A 22203-nucleotide genomic window follows, 5' to 3' on the forward strand; every position below is an offset into this window, starting at 1 on the left:
TAATCAAATTCACAGAGACATAAAGTAGAACGGTGGCTACCAGGGGCCAGAAGAAAGAGGAACGGGGAGTTAGTGTTCAATGGATACAGAGTTTCAGTTTGAGAAAATAAGAGTTCTGGAGATGAATGGTAGCGATGGATACACGACAACATGAATGTACTTAATGCCACTAAGCTGTACACTGAGAAATGGTTAAGTTGGTAAATTTTATGTTATGCATATTTTGCTACAGTAAGAAAAAAAAGTTTGCTGCAGTAAATCTAAACCAGCCCAAAATAAGTAGATTACCCCACAGAATTTGACACATTTGGCCTTTTTAAATTTGGGGTACTAATCTGTACCTATAAATATTTCTACCATAATATTACTGCCATTATGTGAAAGGGCTCCACCACAGAAATGTAGGTTCCAAATGACTATGATTACATTAAAAATTTCAGAGATGGAAAAAAAAGTTTTAAGCTCAAGTAGACTAACGGTTTTCACACTCAGGAACTGACCAGAGATGTCCTGGGACTATTTTGAGGAATGAAAGGAGACAAGACCACAGAGCTCTCTCCCACCTCCACAAACAGCCTGTCAGGCTCATGCACAAGATTTTACTTCAAGAAAGCAGCACAACACTGGCTTGATTCATATTCATTCCTATTCATATTCATTTTCTCTCCCCCACCCCCTGCCATTCACCATACAAAATAATGAACGTCACTATCTTAATTCAATGCCTGAACTAAAATTAGAGTTAAGTGACACACTGAAGGCCACAGAGACGGTGAAGATGCTGGGATAGAAACCAGGACTCCAGTAGTAACAAAACAGTTAATCCAAGATAATAAGTTTAAAAGATAAAGCTTCCACAATTTAACCAGCAATAAATGCCTACGTAATTTATAATTACTGTTCTGCGTTTTAAGATGATGCTCTACTGAGTAGGCTCATCGTGGAATTAAGATTACTAGTGACTGGGCTTCCCTGGTGGCGCACTGGTTAAGAATCCACCTGCCGATGCAGGGGACACGGGTTCAAGCCCTGGTCCAGGAAGATCCCACATGCCGCGGAGCAACTAAGCCCACGCACCACAACTACTGAGCCTGCGCTCTAGAGCCCAAGAGCCACAACTACTGAGCCTGCGCTCTAGAGCCCAAGAGCCACAACTACTGAGCCTGCGCTCTAGAGCCCAAGAGCCACAACTACTGAGCCTGCGCTCTAGAGCCCAAGAGCCACAACTACTGAGCCTGCGCTCTAGAGCCCAAGAGCCACAACTACTGAGCCTGCGCTCTAGAGCCCAAGAGCCACAACTACTGAGCCTGCGCTCTAGAGCCCAAGAGCCACAACTACTGAGCCTGCGCTCTAGAGCCCAAGAGCCACAACTACTGAGCCTGCGCTCTAGAGCCCAAGAGCCACAACTACTGAGCTCATGTGCCACAAGTACTGAAGCCCTCGCGCCTAGAGCCCATGCTCCGCAACAAGAGAAGCCACCGCAACGAGAGGCCCGCGCACCGCAAAGAAGAGTAGCACCCCACTCGCCACAACTAGAGAAAGCCCACACACAGCAACAAAGACCCAATGCAGCCAAAAATAAATAAATTAAAAAAAAAAAAAAAGAATACTAGTGATTAACTGGGGACTTCAAAACTTCTTTTAAAACTACCTCCTAGATGTTCTATGGCACAACTGAGCCTTTTTCTGTTCAAACATAATAAAGACAAATGAGATCCTCTTGATCTCAACAAAACAGAGCCCCTTAAATTTACAACATACGGTTCCCAAATGTTTAGCTTAAGCCCCCAAATGAATCTTTACTCATCATTATTTATTTCCAATGTTAGCTTTTAAGCTGGTGGTTCTTCTTGTACGATCCTGATACCCTGTGAAGACAAAAGGGCCGTTCTTTCAGAATAACAATCGTATTTGGTGCATTCTAAATGATGCAGCACACTGAGAGCACTCGCACACCACTCAGCGCGTGGTGAAAGCGCAGAACGCAGCAGCGGAGCATCTACTTCTGTTCATGTCAAATTTTATATACAGAACGTGATTTTAGCACAAGCCTGCCACATTTATAAGAATACCCTTGGGGTATCAAAAAGACATATAGTGCCTAGTATAATCCAATCCTGATGGAAATGTCAAAAGTAGCCAAACATTTTTTTCCTTTCGTCTTTCCTTGCACTCTTTAGTTTTACAGCTTAATCTTTCATTTAAAGAGCCAAGTGGCAAAATGCTAACATCTCTTACATCTAGGTAGCAGGTACAAGAGTCTCTAACACTCACTTTTTTGTGTGTTGGAAATACTTATAATTTTAACCAATGATAATTAAAAACCAAGGTTTCTTGTTCAGGTTGTCTCCTCACTCTCTAAGGACTCACATGAAAAGAATGATTTTTTTGAAAGGAAATAAACAATAAAAAAACGGAGATTTAGACAAATTTCTGAACACCTGAAAGCAGACAAAAATATCTAGACAAAGCAAAACTAATAAACTCCAAGGGAAGGGACTCTACAGTTTCAAAAACTTGTCAGCCAAGTGCAGTGTAAAACCTTGTTTAGCTCCTGCTTCAAACTTGAAAAACAAAAAAAAGTGATGAAGTAATCTGTAACACTTACTTGATTGATATTAAAGAATCATTTATCCTACTAGATATAATTATAATATTATTATTTTGTTTTTAAAAAGGAGTCCTTGTCTTTTAGAAACACATCCTGAAATAGTTATAGATGGAATAATGTGTCTGAGGTTTGGTTAAAACTAAGGAGGGTAGAGGAATAGACAAAAATAATATTGGCCATATTAATTGTTGAAGCTGCTAAAGCTGACTGATAAATACAAAGAGATTCAGCTACCACTCTCTAGTTTTGGATATATTTGCAATTTTCCATAATAAGGGGTTAAAAAAATAGCAATAGAGAAAACTAGCACCCATCACACATGGGTGGGAGGGGAGCATGCCGCCGAGATGAGAGACAGGTAATGATCCCAACAGAACCTTAGAGAGGATTCATAGCTGGAAAGTACAAAAGCCTGGAAATGGAAGAGCGATTAAAATTCTTTCCAGAAGAAAGGTTTACTCAGCTCCTCGTTTTCTTTCCACCTGCCCCAAAATGAAAAGAGAACATGTCTCTAAAGAAAACAAACATGCTATCTGGAAAAAACAATGCCTCCTAGGGCAAATATTGGCCTACTCATTATGGCATCTAGAGTATTCCTGGCCTAACAGCCAGCACTCCAACCATTCACAGAAAAGTCAAGTCAAGCCCACCAGTTGGCTGCCTCTAACCAGAGCTTCCAATAAGTCTTCTAATTTCCTCATCCTCAACTATCAATGGACAACCAAGAACTACTAGACATGTGGAAAAAAGCTAACACAAAGGAGAAAGACAAAGATAAAAGAAGAAGCGACCCTTGAGGAAATAGATTACCTAAAGGATAGAAAAGAATTTTTAAATTCCAGACTTTACATCCATAAATTAAGAATAGGATACTAAGAAAAAGCCAGAATCAACTCTTAGAAATAAAAAATCAATTCCCAAAATAGAATATTCTATAGAAGGGTCAGAAAATAAAGGAAATCTCCTAGAATATAAAGCAAGAAAACAAAGAGATAGAAAATATAAAAGTCAAAGACCAAGAGAATTCAGAGACACAAAAACCAAATAACACACATTTCAGGAAGAGAGAATAGGAAAACATGAAGGAATCTATCAAAAGAAAAGCAGCAGAAACTCTCTCAGGAAAAGATATGTGACTCTTCAAACTAAAACAACTCATCCGGTACAAAGAAAGATGATCCAAACCTAAGCATATTCTCACATTATTATAGAACACCAAGAATAAAGGCAAAATGCTGAAAGTGAGAGAGAAATAGGTAATCTATAACTAACATCTCCACTACAATGAAACAGATGGTCACATGGTCCCCAAATTTAGCTTGCGCTGACACTCACCAGAATGCCATTCTCCCCTCTCTCCACCTAACCTCCTCTAGGGGGCTTTCAAAATCCAGTTCAAACCTTGTTCCTTTGTGAAACTTTTCACCAAGTTGTTTATCTGAAGTGCTCTTACCCCCTCCTGCACCATTCATTTGACTTTTGATCTGTATTACCTTATGGCTTACTTCTTGAATTTCTGTCTTCTTGAAAGTTTATTTAAACTATTTCTCAGAAAATAAGGACACTGTCTTAATCTTTTTTTTTTTTTTTAATTGTCCACAGAATCCTGCACCCAGTAGACATCAAATGTCAGATGGAGCTGAAACTAGTCCCTGGGACAGAACTTCATTAGTTAATTATATTTCATCTTATCTTTTCCTAAACTCATTTTAAAAGTTTTATGTTTATAACTAAAGTTCAAGAAGAACTGAATGCAAGGAAATTTTAAAAGGAGGAAACACATATAAATGGCATAGAGGTATCTTTTTCAAAACCTCCACCTACTGCAAGTTATATCTTCTACTTGCAAACTTATCCTAAGCAGTGATCAACAGTGGTTTTTAGTGCCTGATAGTATTCAATACACAGGAAGAATACAGAGGATCCCTGTGGAAGGCGGTGGGAAGGTAGAGAAGATATGCTGCCCTAAGCAGGGAAACAACTGTCTCTGACGAGTATCAATACTAGTAGTTGCCTATTCCTGATCCAGATAACAGACCAGTGCAATAATAAAACTCAAAGGCAGGGTCTAAAACTTTTACATACTAGAATCAAATTCCAAAGATTCTATCACAAAGATGCCTCTCAAACTGTGTCCTCTAAAACTTTTAACACCTTCTGGGAAGAGATAAATAAGAAACCTAGCTGGTTACAGGATTATTATGAAGTAGTTTTAAAAAAAGAAAGAAAGAAAAAACAAACAAAAAAAACCTGATAGACTCAAATTTTGGAAGAAAGCTTTTTCTTCACACCACCCTGTTTACTGTTTGAAAAAAAAAGATTCTGTCCATGAATTCCCCTAGACACGAAGAAAGTCTAATGGGGAGAGAGTACAAATATGTAAATGTTTTTCTAGTTCTAAATGCAAATCAGGTTGTCTTTCTCTTTGTCCAAGGGGGCTTTAAGAAAAAGAAAGAAAGAAAGATTTGTTAAGTTTGGCGATTACTACATATCCTTCTTTTTTAGACTTCAAATGTGTGGTTCAGCTGGAAACCAAGGCAACAGAAATGGAATATGTTCAAGAATTAGTTTTGTACTAGCTTTCACTAGAAATTCTAGGAAATGAGGAAGGAGGTTCTTTTAAGGTTCTTTTAAGTTCTTTTGTACTAGCTTTCACTAGAAATTCTAGGAAATGAGGAAGGAGGTTCTTTTAACAGTGTTTCCTTGCCGCTGGAGCTCTGACTAATTAAGCAGTGCTAAGAGTTTCCTTCCTCAATATGTTTCAGAGAAGGTAACAAGGTTGAGCTCTGACAAGAAGTCTCATTGTGAACACCAGTCTAATAAAGCTGACAGACACCACTCCCAGGCAAATAAACTGCAACTCAGTTTTCATTGAAAATCTCTTTCATTCCCCTTTAGGTGATAGGTGTAAGCATAAGAGCGTACAGACACATGTACAGCTGCTGCTTCCTTCTGGACACTGATGTTTTAAAAATAAAATATTTTCAACATTCCTACTGCAAAACAGTCTACCTTCTACCAGTGTGTTACTGTTTGCAAATACAATGTATACCAAATGTCAAACAGCAATAAATGTGCCTCTTTGGGAAGAATAAATATCTGTAGTCTAATAAAGTTTGAATACAAATTGCTGAGGAATTATTACAAAACTATAAAATAATGGATTCTGACAGCTTTTTAAACCATACCTTCCACCACTTGCTTTATAGTTCTCGGTACTAGAACTAGGTGAAAATTATTTTCCTGGACATTAGTAGAAATGTAAATCCACTGGCTTTGACCCTTCATGTTCTTGCCAGGTTTGAGAAGAAGAAAACATTATTATTTAATACTTCACTTCGATTCAAAGGTTTCTGTAAAATATTATTATGGCGAGATTGTTTTAAATTAACTAATATATTTGATACTTTTCAGTAAAATGCTACAATATCATTTCTATTTTTTAATTTAAAAATATTAAGGGAATCAATTTTTTAAAAAATCACTGACACATACATATTCTTTCAATCTACTATGACATGGAAATCTTATAGACACTCAGTATATTAAGAATGGAAATCTATTTTGTCACCTAGTAAGTGGGGATGATTTGTGCAGATCTACAGGAGAGAGTTAAGTTTTCTAAATACTACTTACAACTTAACTGGAAATCCAGAAGGAGAGGTAAAAATAATATCCTCAGAGTTCAATAAGAGAGAAATTAAAATGATATAAATGTAACTGGATCTTCAGCTCTTCCTTTCCCTTCAAGTAAACTTTAAAAAGGAAAATTGTGTTTGCCTACTTCAGACTACAGAATCAACAGCTTTCTATTTGAGTTCAAACAGTAATATTTCAAATGGCCCAGAGGATAACAGAAATACCAACCCCTCGACTTGAAAAAATTCATAAAACACAATAACTTTAAAACCCTTGCTTGAGTTGAGCCTTTTATTTGATTACCAGGAATACTCACATGTGTGGGTTTTGAACTCCTGCAGGATTGGGATTCAGAGTAAACCTTGCTGTAGATTTGAAAGGTGGATTTGCAAAATTCAACTTCAGTGCTTTGCGTTTACCTAAGAAATAACAAATAAAAAGTAAAAGTTTCAAGTACTATAAAACAGGTAGGATTCTGAGGGCAAAAGAAATTCACACCAAAAGGCAGAAAATTTTGCTTTAACATATAATTAATATTTTGAAAGGTGGCAACAAAGAATTGCTCAGAATTAAGAAAAAGTAAATAAAAATGATCTAAAGTTGTTACTAACCACAAATCACTCATCATCTCCAAAACAACAGAAAGCAATGCTCAGTGCTTCCAGTTTACATTGTTCAGAGATGCTAAGGCTTTTGGAAGTAAAAACACCACAATAAAAATTATTCCCCTCGGCAGATATATTGAAAAATACTAAAATATTAGCACCTTTCCAGTGTTACATTTTACTTCCTTAGTTTAATTAAAATCATTTTCCCTCGAATGTAATATAAACAACTGAGTGAAGAATATGAAGCATTCTGCAACCATAATGGCCTAAAAGCATTATGGTACAGTCAACTTCAAGTTAATAACACAGGTATACCAAGTAATCATTTTATGGGGGGCAATTTCTTTGGTATGGGAAGGGAGAAAGTATCAATACCTTATATTATACCAAAAAAAAAAAAAATGTCCTTTACAGAAAAACCAGAAAATTCAGAAAAGATAAAGAAACAAAAATGTATAAAATATTATATATACACCTATAAATAAATAGGGTTTTAAAAACTTGCATATACACTTAAAAGTCCAGTTACCCCAAAATAATCATTAGCTATTGCACACATTTTCTATACATAGATAGAGACATTATTTTTTCCTCTACAATTAAAATTGGACCACAATACTGGTTTGTTTGTTTTTTTTTCACAATACTGTTTTGTAACATGCTCTACTCACTGACCATTTTTTTTTCTATGTCAGTAAATCTTACAAAATCATTAATGCAAGGGTCTACTATATGGAAATTTTGTAACAGAGTTGGGTTTTTCCACATTTTTAGTACACCTTGGTTTCATGTACACATTAAGACTACTTTTCCTAGCACTCACTCTTCGCACTTTATTATACATATATCAGTCAATACCTATTCCAACAACATCTCTGCCATCCAAGCACCTTCCCACCTCAGTGGATTCAGAAAATGGATTAGAGGGCTCAACCTGTTCAGCCCGGTGCTTTCATGAGACGTGGAAGGCTGAGCATGCCACGCTAGTCAGACAGGACTGCAGGACAAGAGCTGGATCAGCTCTCAGGGATGGGCCTTTCTACAGGATAATGGCAGTTCCTAAGAAGCCCACTGGCAGACATAACCATAGTACAACATGAATTTTCCTCATAAGTTGCCCTTTTGGGTACCAAATTTTTTTTTTAATAATTTTTATGACTGCAAGTAGCGAAAGGACATTCAAACTATACATGCAAAAGGTACTCTACAAAAAATGGCAGATTTGACTGTATTAAAAAAGCAAACTCTGTATTTACCAAAAAACCTTTAAAACATTAAATGAAAACTTGGGAAAATTCTTATAATACAAAATCAGAAACTCAATATATAAAGACATCACACAAATCAAGAAAAAAATTGGCAAGGGTATGAAAAATTAAGCAAAATTGAGAAAAAATTATGAAAGGTACTCATAACACCAAAAACAGTTAAAACTTTGGTTCATGTGAAATTGGGAAAGTTTAGAGGTTTTATTTTGTACACATACATTTATTTTTTTTTTTTAATGATAGCACGGTGATCAGAGTGACCAGGTAAAAGAATCACTAGCAAAATACATTGCTGGTAGAAAAGTAACCTCTGGTGAGAGGTTCAGCAATATACAAGAAGCTTTAAATGAATATGTTCTTTCACTTCTTGGAAATCTGTCTTTAAGAAATACGTAAAGGCAGAGGATTATTTGCAGGCCCTGCTAGATTCTGAAATTGCTTGGGACTGCTTGCTCACTCCTCTGGTCCTTCAGTTTTCTCCCTTTTTGAATGGGAATCTCCATCACTGTTATCCAGTGCCTGACCCACCACTGTATTTTGGAAGCAGATAACTCATCTTCTAGTTACTAGGTTCATAGATAGAGAAGAATTTTGTGTCACAGTGGATCATACTCAAGAGTCTCACCCCATACCTGATTTAGATGCTTCTGATGATGAGATTTAGGACTGGTGAGCTGATGATGTCTAGATGAGGTCTGGATGTGAGCTAATGATGTAATGAGTTAAGACTTCTGGGGATGATGGAGGAGGGTGAATGTACTTTGCATGTGGGGCAGATGTGACTATATGGGAGCCAGAAGGCAGACTGTAGTGGACTGAAAAGGTGGCCCCCAAAGTACCAGAAGCTATGAATGTTACTTTACATAGCAAAGTTTCTGGAGATACAATTGAGTTAAGGACCTTTGCAATCATAAATCTGAATGAGCTCAATGCTTACAAACTCCCCAAATCAAAAGCTGAACATCACCTGCCACGTGTGTGTGTCTGAAACTACCTGGTACATCACCCATGTTCTCTACATGGTGAAAAGTGATAGAAGACTAAGATCAAATACTAAGGATAACAACAGAACACAGAATCATTGTGAAAACTATCCAAAGAAAAACACCAAAATTGGCCCTCTCTTCAAAAGCCCAATTTGACAGGACAGTAGCTAACCTTCCCAGGCAAATAAGGTATGTTACTACAATTAAAACGTACACAAACTGTTCTTTTGAAAATAAGTATTTCTACCTAATACACACACAGATTCCTTTTCGCACTGCATTCACATTTAAACAAAAATAAATTGAGGTCTTTAAAGGACATTTACTGCATAAATGAACAAGCACACAAGTAACAGAATGTGACATAACTTACATAAATTAGATTTAAACACACTCTGCACTTCAGAAACATCTGTAGCTATCTTGAAAACAGTCCAAGTATATATTCTGATCTCTCACCAACAAAATATGCCAAAGAATTCTATAAAAGTTCAAAGCCTCTGTAAGCAGCGATGACTCAGAGCCTGAGGTCGAGTTACACGGCCTGCTCTCAGCAGCGCAGCCCAACTGCCCAAATGATGATCAGTTTAAGAGGGACTCATAAGGTGGTCAGCCTAGAGGAGAAGGATCGCTCCAGAGAGCCCATCAAAGGTGAGATTCCGGGAAAGGTAGAAAGAGGCAGCTTTTACAATACCTTAAAGGCTATTTCTGAATCTCTGTAGGCATGAGCCTTTTTGTTTGTTTAAGCGTCTCTTCCTCTCCCATTCACTTTCTCTAAGTAAGAACCTCTATTAGGTCTGGTCTTTCTCATCTTTACTTCTCTTTCTCAGGCAGCCCAAAAAACTAAGCCCTAAAGGCAACCTGTCACCATGTATTCAGATATTTTTAATAATAAAACTACAAACAAATAGGATATTAGATCAATGTGGATTTTTTTTCAAAAGCCTGCAACAACTTCCACGGGGAGAAAAGGGTACAAGGAAATAAGTGATACTATACATGGCCAGCGGAGACTTTTCAAAGCTAATAGGGATTAAAATATTTGTACAAGTAATTTAAAGTAATTATCAAGAAAGACTATACATTTGTGATTGTAATTACCCCTTTGGTAAGACTGTCACCAAATAATCAATTCCTAACCAGTCAATAGATAAACAGACCCTCCCCTTTAACTACAGTAGGATAGAAACAAAGTATGTCAAACATAAATTATTCATATGGAAGAAGTTTCCCACCCAGAAGACGGTCTTTGTATACTTAAAACCCAAGTTCAGTGCCTGATATAGAAAATACTTTCAAATCGATCTGGGAATAAATTTGACATGGACAGACCCAGACAGTTAAAAGTGTGGCTTAGATGAGCTAGAACAAGTCTCTGTGGTTTGCACCCAAGAACACTGACTGATAAGGAAAACAGGACTTGTCCTCACCCCACCACACCTCCAAAGCGCTGCTGTACCCTTTAGGGCAATACTGCCTAACTTTTTTCATGCCATAGCTTACACAGAAAATGAGGACATTTGTTCAACACAGTGAGAAAATCAAAATCATAGCTGGCCCGAAAGCTGGCCGAGGTGTTTCAGCAGCCTCAGGCCCCACTCAGCCACTCCGAGGACTGAAGGGCCAGTCTTTCTGCATCACCCTTGAAATTCTGGTTTCAGAGCTCTGCCTTAAGAGAACACCAGTAATGTTTACCCAGACTTTTCCATATCATGCATATGCAATTTCTTCCTCACCAGTTCTCACGAGAGGAGCGTTCCTAAGCATGGGACCTTCAAGAATATTCAGAACTACGATTCTGATGAAGAAGGATTTGTCCAAGTATATCCATACTCACTACAGCCCAGGAATATCTTTTGCTCTAATTCTGACCACAGAACAACTCAGACTCACAGAATATTGAAGCCGAAAGGAAGACACCTTTCAGCTTTCAGACCACTGTGGGTTATGCGGTAGATTGTTACAAAAATAGCCACCAATGAATCACAGCTCGCTGTGTCCACGCCTCTTTGCAATGTGACTTTGCTGCTCTTCCCATCAGCAGGTGGCATCCATTTCCCTCCCTCTTGAATCTGGGCAGGCCTTGGGACTTGCTTTGACCAGAATAATGGAGCAGAAGGGATATGCTACATGACGTCCAAAGCTAAGCCTTATGAGCCCTTGCAGTTTGCACTCTCACCCTCTTGGAAAGCTACTGAGTCTAAATGCAAAGCAGTTCAGTCAGGCTTCCTTGATGATGAAAGAGCACATGGAGAGGCCCAGAAGTCCCAGCTACCCCAGCTGAGCTGAGACCGCCCCAACAGACCGACTAGCTGAATGCAGACATGTGAGTAACCAATAGTAGAGTCATGAAACATTAAACAGCTGCTCTTTTAAGCCACTACTCACATGCTAAAGGAGCTGGGGAGAAACAATGAAAAAGCGATCAGAATCAGTCCCTCTCCTACCACCAAGGAACTCCTACCACCAGCACAGGGGACTCCCCAGACCCAAGCACAGGAGAAAGTGGGAACTTGAACTACAATGGACAAATCACTCGTCTGATACCAAGTACTCCAAGGATCCCACCAGGGGTGCGGGAGAAAGAACTGCCTTAAATTCTCATTTCTCCCTTGGCTCTAACTCTGAGTACCTAATTTTCAAAACAGAAAGAGTATCCAGAATAATTTTTTAAATTATCTCTAATCACCGGAAAAGAGGAAGACAATTCCAACTATGCAACCTCAAACAATTTCAGAAATGAGGAAATAAAGTGGTGGACAAGAACTTACTTTCATTCCCTTTTCTGCCTAAATTACTACCGTGACAAGTGCCCTAGCTTATTTCATAAGCTCGAGATAATGAGAGAGGAAGGGTGCTGGCTTGCAGTTGGGGAAATGGGCAACTCTGTACGTTTTAGACTTGCAATCTCAGGCCTTCCAAGTGGTAAATGAGCTACGGCCAGCTAATAGTATATTTCTCCTCCTCTGCCAGCCTTTGGTGCATCAGGGTGAGCAATCTCCAAAAATTCACAAAACCTCACTTAGAACACTGAACTCTCATCAGTAAAATAGGACACTGTCTTTCATCCATGCAGCTAAGCATTTTGGGAACTGGACAGTGCTGAGTTTGTTTAAGAAACCAGCAGCCCCTCTAGCACATTTTGACACTTTTGTGTGTAAGATAGATTTGGGGGAAGTCCAGTGTAATAAGTTACATGGCCATAGGTGCAGAAATATCACACTTACACACAAGGTGGTTTGCCAGGCAGTGGGGACAAATGGATAGACAAGGTAGCGACATAATTACAAAGACTATTTTCTTTGGCATCCTGCCAAAATTAAAAAGGAACATGGTGGGAGGAAGTTAAAGGGTGGGAATGGGGGGGAAAAAGTACTTCTGCTAGATGCTAAATGACCACCAATGAAATACTGATAAAATAAAAAGAGGGATATTTCTGTGGTCTAGTAGTTCACACATCTGTCAAACCAAGATAAAAACCGCCCCTTACGTGAGGACCAATATGAGCCGGATGTCTATTGCCAGCAAACAACTATAATTCCTCAGACTAAACCTGCCAATTCCGGATTAGTCCAAACTCTTCAAAAACACCCAGGGAGCAAGCTAATTCAGGAAGACCCTCCTGGGATTACCAAGACAGCACAGATGTCAAGGCTTTACTGAGATAAACAGGGCTTGAGATGCCTGTCCACACAGTCACGCAGACAGAGTCAAACATTGTGTTGAGCAGGCTCTTGGCTTTGGATCGCGATGGTCCCCAGCTCTGCTGTGAGGTCCTCAGGTTCACTGAGGGGAAAAGAGGAAATCCTTCTGTCCGAACTACAAAGCCCCAGCTGAAATCATTACCTTCTGAAACGACAAGCTGGGAGAGAATGTAAGGGCCTTACTGATCAATGTGACAGCAAATATCCCAATTAGAAAATACACAAAGAGCATGAACAGGTAATTAACAAAAGAAGGCATACGAACAGAACAGAAATAAACCATTAACATGAAAAAATTATCAAATTCTTCTAGCTCCCCAAAAAATTAAAATTCATTTTTTGCCTTTAATACCACACACAAATAAAGAGCCCTAATATCGACGTGAACAAAGGGGATGAGAAGCAGCAGCCCCCCGGGACTGGTCAGAGCTGTATTTTTATGCCTATCTGTGGTTAGGTGATGCCCACCCCGCCCACTACACCCTCAGTTTCAGGGGTGCAGAAACCATTTCTCATGTGCCTCAATGTCTAGAATTACACCAGACACATAAATCCTTAACACTTCTTCAGTAAACAAAAGGACACAGACAAATGAATGAACAAACAAAGCACTGCTGTGAGATAAACTGGTTCACTTTCTCCATGAAAAGGGCCATACCTAGCAAACATCTCAAAATGTCCTTACGGCCAACCCATTCCTAAGAATTTATCCTTTAGGAAGTTAAAGGCTAAGCAAAGAAAGTTATTCAAAGCAGAGACATCTGTGTTAGATTAGTTACAAAAATTATGGCACACCCACAATTGGAATACTACACTACTACCAAGAAAACACACCATAAAGACTACTGACATTAGAACTAACTTTAACAGTGAGAGTTCTTTTTCAATCAGGCAATAAGTAATGTGTCTGATAAACTGTCATTTTAGTAAAGCACATGTGCATATGATAATCTGTAATTCACACACAGGCCACATTCTCCAGAATATCACTGGTGATTAATTCAAAGTGCTAGAATTATCAGTGACTTTTTTCTTTTTCTACTTTTCTGTTTTTCAGCACTAAGCGTTTTCTGTCTCTGTTTTAACTATAGTCTCCTTGCTCCTCACATCAGAGCTTTCTAATCTGTCCTCTAAACCTAATCTTACTGAGCCCTAGAGAACAAGTAAAAAAAAATGGCCTTAAAAATACAAGTACGCATAGGCACTCTGATATACCTGCTAATACAACTTGGACATTTCCATACCCCTATCATCTTGTAATAGTTCATAAGTTATATCATTTGAGATTTTTGAAGGTATATGAATCAGCTAAGTTAACAATATTTTAATCTCCAACAAAACAGGGAAACACAATCCCCCCCACCACATACACACAATGCCATGCTCCTGACTGTGCAAGCACAGCCTCCATGGGAAGTTAAGAGTGGGAATTCCAGTTCCACACCCACCTTGAGAAGGTTCCAAATGGATACGCAAAAGGTGGCAGCCATACTGTCGGCACACCTCCACCCACAGTTTAGGGGAGAAGAGGAAGATGTGCTAATAATTCTGAGTCCTTCATGTGCCCCCAGCTTGTTGTTTAGCATTCTCTTTTATGCCATCATCCTTCACAGTCCTTGTACGAAAGGCCTAACCCACTACACACCCGCACTACTTCCCTTCACAGAGAAGCTCAACGGCCACACGCAGCGCTGACAATCCTAGTCAGGGAGGGGAGTGTTTGCAGCACAGTAAGTCAGTAAAGATGCCCAGCACCTTGTCCAGGAGCTCAGAACACTTTAAATCCATGTAATGCCCCAAACTCAGCCAAATCCACATGGCATTTTTGTTCTTAAGCTTCAAATCCGTGAACATGTCAACAGGGGCCCCATGGAGACAAGTGACACGCAAACACTGTGTTGACCAACTCCAACCGAACTTTCTATGCAGACGGTCTGTGATCCCGTCTCCTGTGATGTGCAGGCCTCCCAATCGGACCCTTCAACATTCTAACGAAACTCCTCATCAGCTCCCCAAAGTTTTAAGTTACTGTCTCACCACGCGCCCAAAGCAAGATGTTAGGATTTCTGGAAAACCATCCACATAAGGAGTCCTCCTTGTCGGTAGCCCTCTTTCTAGTGGGACAAGGCACATAATATGCAAACTTAGGAAAACCACGTCAAGAAAAGTCACAAAGCTTGTTCCAGTTTTTGTCCATACCTCGAGCCCATGCAGCAGCTCTGTGGAGGCAGAGGCACAGGCCACAGGCGATGTTCTTATGGCGGCTTGCTTGAGCTCTAATGAGAAAACAGAGCGCCCGCTGCACTTATATCACGTACACTCTTCCTGCTCGGCAAACCCACAGCATCCTGCCATCGTCATTTTAACTCCCCACCACCCAGAAATGAAATAAGCTCGTTAACCATATTTTCTAATAATACCATCAGTATTTTTTCAATCAGTGCTTCAAACCTTTTTTATATGTACCTGTGATTTAAGAAAAGCACAGGTGCACAACACAGTGAAGGAGAAACAAGGTTGTTCTTGGCTAAGCACCACTGACTTAGAGCTCTAGTGAGTGGCTCCAGGCCACAGGGCTAGAAGATGAATATTTCAGCCAACAGCAGTGCCCAAGTTGGGGAGCTACTAAAACAACCAGATCTGACTTCTTCTTAAAGAGTTTACTTAGAATAATATTATTAACCACACAACAAAGCCAGATGTTTGTCAAATGTTAATTTCTTCCCTTATCTAATTTCTTTCCTCATCTGCCCAAAATACCAATAAGGATTCCCACACAGTCATAAATAATTAACTCTTCTAGACTCAATCCTATAAGTTAGCAAGTAGATTAGGATACAGAAAGCTGTATTTTTTTACAGACAATTTAGCATCATACTAGAGGTACCACTTTAGTCCTAGCAGACAGGACATCTTGATCCTTTTCACAACAGAAGATCAACCATCCACTGGCCAAAGTGATAGTGGGTACCCACTCTTCTTTCCAGGTAACTATAGATTAGCCTGTCTAGAAAGCTTACTGATTCAAAGCTATGTGTCTATTATATGCAGGTAGTTTTGCTACAGACATTGTCTGTGATATAATAAAAAATATATTTGGTATTTGTTGGAGGTTCCTGGCACAGAGCTCCTACAACCCTTGGAATTTCCTAAGTGATGAGCGTCTTTTATTATGCATAACAAGCCTCTTTCCACTGTATCAGAGTTTTTGCTTATTAGGTGGGGGTGGGGAGAACCTCCAAAACTTCAGGATGGGAGGGCTGGTCTCCAGAAAAACCAGTCAAGGGATCAGAGGGTTATAACTTCCAGCCCCACCCACTAACCTCCATGTAAGGCAGAGGGTCTGGAGATGGAGTTCAATCCCCAAAGGCCAACGATTTAATCAATCACACCTATGTAATGAAAGTGTCATGAAAACTCCTAAAGATGAGCTAGGGGAGCTTCCTGGTTGGTAAATATATCAAAGCGCTAGAAGGATGACAAGCCTAGAGAAGGTGCGGAAGCTCTGCACCTCCTCTCTCTCCACACCTTGCCCTATGCATCGCTTCCATTTGGCTGTTCCTGAGTTACATGTTTCTAATACATTGGTAAACATAAGTAAAGTGTTCTCCCGAGTTCTGTGAGCTATTCTAGCAAATAAGTGAACCTGGGGGCGGTGGGTAAGGGAACCCTGAAATCTGCAGTCAGCCAAGCAGAAACGTGAGTGGCCTCGGCACCCCATTTGCAGCTGGATCTGAAGTCAGGGCAGCTTTATGGGGCTGAACCCTTTAACTTGTGAGATCTGATGCTAACTCCAGGTAGACAGTGTCAGAATTGAATTGAATTGTTGGGCACCCACTTGGCACTGGAAAATTGCTTGCGGTCAGAAAACACCTCCGAGTGGCAAAATGTGAAACGCTGAGAAGTGAGGACTATTAAGATTGCCTAAAGGCAAAAGAAGTCAGTTTCAAGAAATGAATCTTTCCTTATTTCCATTAATACCTGTAACTGATTTTTTAAGCTATCCAAACCTATAAGCAAGCCTGCAGCTTGCACTGCCTAAAGCGGAAGGGAAGCTTTATTTCAAAGATAACTTCTCCAATTCTAAAACACCATGAGTAGTTCAGCAATAATTTAATAACTGCAGAGGAGGGGCAAAAAGCCCCACACTATACAATTTTCAACTAGTCACCAAGAGCGTGCCACATTTGTTATATAACAACCCCTTGCTTCTTCGGGAACACAGTCAACATCTGAACATAAGCATTCTCACATTCATATGGATGACTTTTGACCACTGGAAATTAGATTTAGCACTCTGGTGACTTTTCATAAAGAAAGCACCTGCGCTATCACAGGAACTCAAATATTTCCTGAATAAATGAATAATCCAAGCTCAAGTTTTGATTTAACACCTTTAGGACAAACAGTTTCACTCAGACATCTTGACTGGGGGTTTTATCCATACTTCCCAATAGATCTAATTAGTTGCTTCTTTTGTTCTCATTAATCGAAAGATGCGTAACTAGAAGTTAAATAGGTTCTCTGAAAAAGTTAGCCAGCAAGCTTTAACGAGAGAAATGCTCCTATAACTATAGAACTTCATGACACATGGATTAGTCGGCCATCCTCTGGCTTTAAAAAAAGATAGCTGGCATTTTTAACTGCCTTGCGTTGCATGGCTTGTGATCATCTTTTATACACTCAACCAACTTTTTCCATTTCAGTGCTGTATTACCCTATACATCTTTTTAAAGAAATTTTAAGTAATAATTCACAAACCAAATTTAAATTCAAATCCAACTGTGTTACTACCAAAGCAAATAACAGAGGTGGAAACGAATCAGCATCTTCCATACAAAGCTAATATTGTATATGCATAAGCAATAACTACAGCACTATTATACTCCTCTCACCAACATCCAAATAGCTTCTTTGTACCCCACAGAATAATACTTCCCAATTTAAAAAAAAACATTAAGATGTGACTAACACTTTCACTTTTTGTTGCCCATAAATGTATTCTATAAATTAAGGTTTTTAAAAGGTTAGAATAAAGTAAGATTAATAAAGAGAGTTAAGGGCTTCCCTGGTGGAGCAGTGGTTGAGAGTCCACCTGCCGACGCGGGGGACACGGGTTCGTGCCCCGGTCCGGGAGGATCCCACATGCCGCAGAGCGGCTGGGCCCGTGAGCCATGGCAGCTGAGCCTGCGCGTCTGAAGCCTGTGCTCCGCAATGGGAGAGGCCACAGCAGTCAGAGGCCCGTGTACAGCAAAATAAATAAATAAGTAAATAATAAATAAATTTTAAAAATAGAGAGTTAAATGGCACTCAAAGAGGATACACTGCACCCTATCTACTTTCTAAATATACAGTACATGAGAGTATTCAGACTGAAATGTCTCTGATTTGTTATTTACAAATTGTGCAAGCTCAAATCAGTGTTAGAACATCACCACGTGGAGACTTTAATAGTGTAGTTACAAGACGGGTGACTGAACAGGGATAGTGAAATGGGAGAGTTGCTTAAGAAAGGTGGAATCCAGTTTGGGACTTTTAAAGATCTCTTGATCTCTGGTGAAGTCGAAGAACCAGTGGGTATGTGAGACCAGTTCTGCCAAATTAAGATCAGTCCCAAACCGGATTCCAGCTTTGCTCATTAATTTATATTCAGTGATTAGAATGCTCAGGTCCTTCAAGCATTATCTTGCCAGTACTTGGGAACCAGAGATAGTCATCGAAAGGCAGTTTGGTGAGACTAGAAGTAAATAGGAGTTCTCATCCAAGGTACAAAAAGCACGTGAACTACTTGTGTTCCAGCTGGCAATTACCTTCTCAGTGACTGGTATGTACTTGTCCAACAGGTGTCATTATTTACCTTCTAGTAGTGACAATTTCTTAAGCAACTCCTGCACTTGCACTAACCCTGTTCAGTCATGTACTTCATACCCTTCGGCACTGGTGCAGTTAAGTCACAGATGATCAATGCAATAATTTGCATTTGATAGTATGCCCCAAACACAAACTTTGTTTCTTGGTTGACAACAGCAACTATTTGCAGAGCCCACAAACGTTTAGAAACACAAGTTAACCAGTCCCGAATGAAAGAATTAATCGAGACAAAAATCACTGATGGTAGCCAGAACCATGAGGTGAAAGGCTGATGGGGAACTTTATTCCATATGAAACACACTGACGGCACCAAAGCCCACTGATCAATCTTAACAAGAGCTGCAACCAGAAATCGTATGCCTCCTGATGTGATGCAACAAAAAATACACAGCTCCACCTACCAAGTGTTCTTGCCAAAAATTTGAATATCTATGTGATCAAAGCCCTTATTTCTAACTACAAATTAACAGGAAATACAGGGCAATGTGAAACACTAATTACTAAAAGGATGTAATCAGCCAAATCCAAAATGCGCAAAATGCTCCAAAAAACATCACCCATTTTTTTCAATGAATAAATGGCAAGAAAAAAAGGAGAGAAGGGGGAACTACTATAAAGAAGCTTGAGACATATGAACCAAATGCAGCATGTGCGTGGACCTTGTTGAGACCTCAACTTGGAGCAAGTCAACTGTAAATAAGGCATTTGTAGGGCATTTGAGGAAATCTGAACATTGAGTGGCTATCTGATAATATCGTTTTGTTTATTTAACGGTGTGATAATGGCATTAAAGTTATGTATTTAAGAGTCCTTATCACTTAGAAGATGTGTGACAAACACATTTGTGGATGAAATAATGATAATCAGAATCAGCTTTAAAATTTTTTAGTAGAGACAGGTAGAGGAGGAGGAACAAATGAAATAAAACTGGCCGGATGCTGCTAATTGTTGAAGCCATGTAATGGGTACGTGGGGTTCACTCTACTATTCTAGGTTGGAAAACTTCTATCATTAAACATTTTTTAAAAATTAAATAATGTGCTTTCTTCCACCCCCTAACTATAAGACCGTAGGAGGGACATAAATCTGAAGACAGAAATTCGTTTTTAAGAGCCTGTACACAAATCTGTCCTCACACAGCGCATGGCCACCTTGCTCACTGACTCCCCAGTCTCCTGACCTACAAGTCGTTTGAGAATCCCAAAGCAATCCATTCTCTGCATGTGTCTAGGCCAGAATAATTCTGATTTTTTGAAAATACTTTCTCCCGAGTGGTAGAGCCCTCTGTCCCTAGCTTTGGAGCCACAAGAAGGAGTCTTTCCGCTTAATGTTCAGTCAGGCTTCTTATATAACGTTTTGAAACTCTCCAGGGCCGTATATAAATATAGGTCCAGATCTCATGACAATTTTCAAGTGAAGACTCCTCAAAGGCCATTTGCTTTAGAAAATCATTCCTATGAGTGCTCACTGCTTTCTTTCAAGAATCAATAAAACACTATGGTTTATAGCATGTAACCTGTGACCAAACCAAGGTCACACAGTCTGCTACTCCTTAGCTGTATGACTTTAGAAAATTCCCTTAACCTTTCTGTGCTTCCGTTCCTCATCTATAATAATTATTATACCTACTTTATAAGATTGTTGGAAGAAATAAAGAGTTAATAACTTACTTAGATAATTTAAATAAAGTGACAGATAAGATTAAATAAAAAGCTTAGAACAGAGTTTGGCACACGGTAAATCAGAGTTATCTGTTGTTATTATTTCTACCACATAGTCTGTCTCTACATGTTCAATTTCTCAAAGAACATAAACTTCTTCAGAGTAGGGTCTAGATTTAATCCACCTTTAAAGACCCCAGTGCCTCTTACCATTAGCAGTATAGATATGTTTGTTAAATGTTATATTTGTGCCTCTGTTTATTTAACCTTTAAAGAGGTTCTCTGAAGGGGAGTAAATATGTATACCCTTGATTTTCACTTCTGATTAATGTTCACTGATTTCTACCTAATGAGAAAATCAACACCAACATGGCAGGTGCAAGTTTCTTCTAGAACATCTTTTCATCTAGACACTTGTCTCTGGATTTTGAAAGCACTCATAAAATCATGCAGTAAGAATTCAAGTATTTACTCTACCTTGTTTGAAAACCATCACCCTAAATTTATAAGCTAAATTGAAAACCACTTTGATTAACTGGAGAGTTCGTTGGGAATAATTTCTGGAAACTTCTCACAAAAGTTTTGTCAAATATCCTTTCATTGCTCATAGTAAAGTTCAACAGGCAAATAAAAGGAAACTTTCTGCAATGTGGGAGAAACACTAATTTTTTTCTCATTCAAAAACACCACACAGTAAGCTTCTCCAAATGATTTTTAAGGTGCAACAGATATTTGAAACGTTCCTTCCTCTAGCAACAAAACCAATTTTCAGGAAGAATTAATGTTCCCACCACTTCCAAGATCAAAGATAATTAGGTAGCATTCCCCTTGGAATGGTATATGGTATAAAGGGGACGCATGGACCTTGACTCTGCCTATACAACGATTCTTGGGCTTCAATTAGTATAAAAGCTGTTGGAAAGCTTGGGCTTTCCCCTGGCAGTTCATCATGGTCCACAGACAGTGATGAATGTACTAGACGCTCAGTCCTAGGGGCTTACGGCAAACCCTACAATAGTCTCATTTTGTAACTAAGTTCAGCGTGTGTATAGATTTAAATAAACCATGTGACCCTCCAGTAGTAGCAAATGTGGTCATTCTGTTTCTTAGGATTGCTGAAAAACTTAGGTGAGCTTAATAAATTCCAAACAATAAAATTTTAGTCATTGGGTATAGATTTTTGTTACATAAAATGGGAAATTAGAAGTTTAATTAGTTGAATGTTCTAAGCTCTTAGTTTTAAACACGGGACAGCTTGACCCTCCCTCCACTCCTTCCTTTCCGTGGTTTTCTATACTCCACCTCCAGTAAAGTCAAATACTCTCTTGAGTGAAACATCATCTTTTACAGAACTTATTAGGTGAGTAAACTTAATGACTTCCTCAGACTTCTGGAAAGAGTCACAAAACATCCTTCCTCCTCTTTACTGTTTCATTTTTATTATTACCAATTTAAAAGCAATTTGCGGTACTTATTTAAAAAGAATAGTTTCACAATGAAATGAAAATCTGTCATTAGGATACCTCCATTTCCCCCCCCCCAAATACTTTGGTGTGCAGTGTTACCAAAAGCGAACAATACCTGTAATCTAATTTCTGTTAGTGACTTCAAGGATAACAGTCAGCTCTGCAACATGTAAATTTCTAAATAAAGATCCTGTTGCTATGCAAACATTCTCAAGTAAAACAATTTATTAAAGCCATTAAATCTTTTTAGAGCTCTCAAAAGTAAAAAAGGCAGGGCTTCCCTGGTGGCGCAGTGGTTGCGCGTCCGCCTGCCGATGCAGGGGAACCGGGTTCGTGCCCCGGTCCGGGAAGATCCCACATGCCGCGGAGCGGCTGGGCCCGTGAGCCAT

General features: G+C 39.2%; 1 protein-coding gene across 3 annotated transcripts in view; it reads right to left on the reverse strand.

The window, feature by feature from the left end:
• Positions 1-22203, reverse strand: part of MAP2K4 (mitogen-activated protein kinase kinase 4) — a 102842-nt gene that overhangs the window by 65345 nt on the left and 15294 nt on the right. For all 3 annotated transcript variants that reach the window (XR_003682788.2, XM_024127633.1, XM_024127634.3), the window contains one exon: positions 6567-6669. Coding sequence is in view for 2 of the 3 variants with exons in the window: in XM_024127633.1 (XP_023983401.1) it covers positions 6567-6669 (103 nt within the window). In the remaining variant the exon portion in view is untranslated. The remainder of the gene's footprint in view (positions 1-6566; positions 6670-22203) is intronic.

This window comes from Physeter macrocephalus, chromosome 14, assembly GCF_002837175.3.
Source record: "Physeter macrocephalus isolate SW-GA chromosome 14, ASM283717v5, whole genome shotgun sequence".
Taxonomy (NCBI): Eukaryota; Metazoa; Chordata; class Mammalia; order Artiodactyla; family Physeteridae; genus Physeter; species Physeter macrocephalus.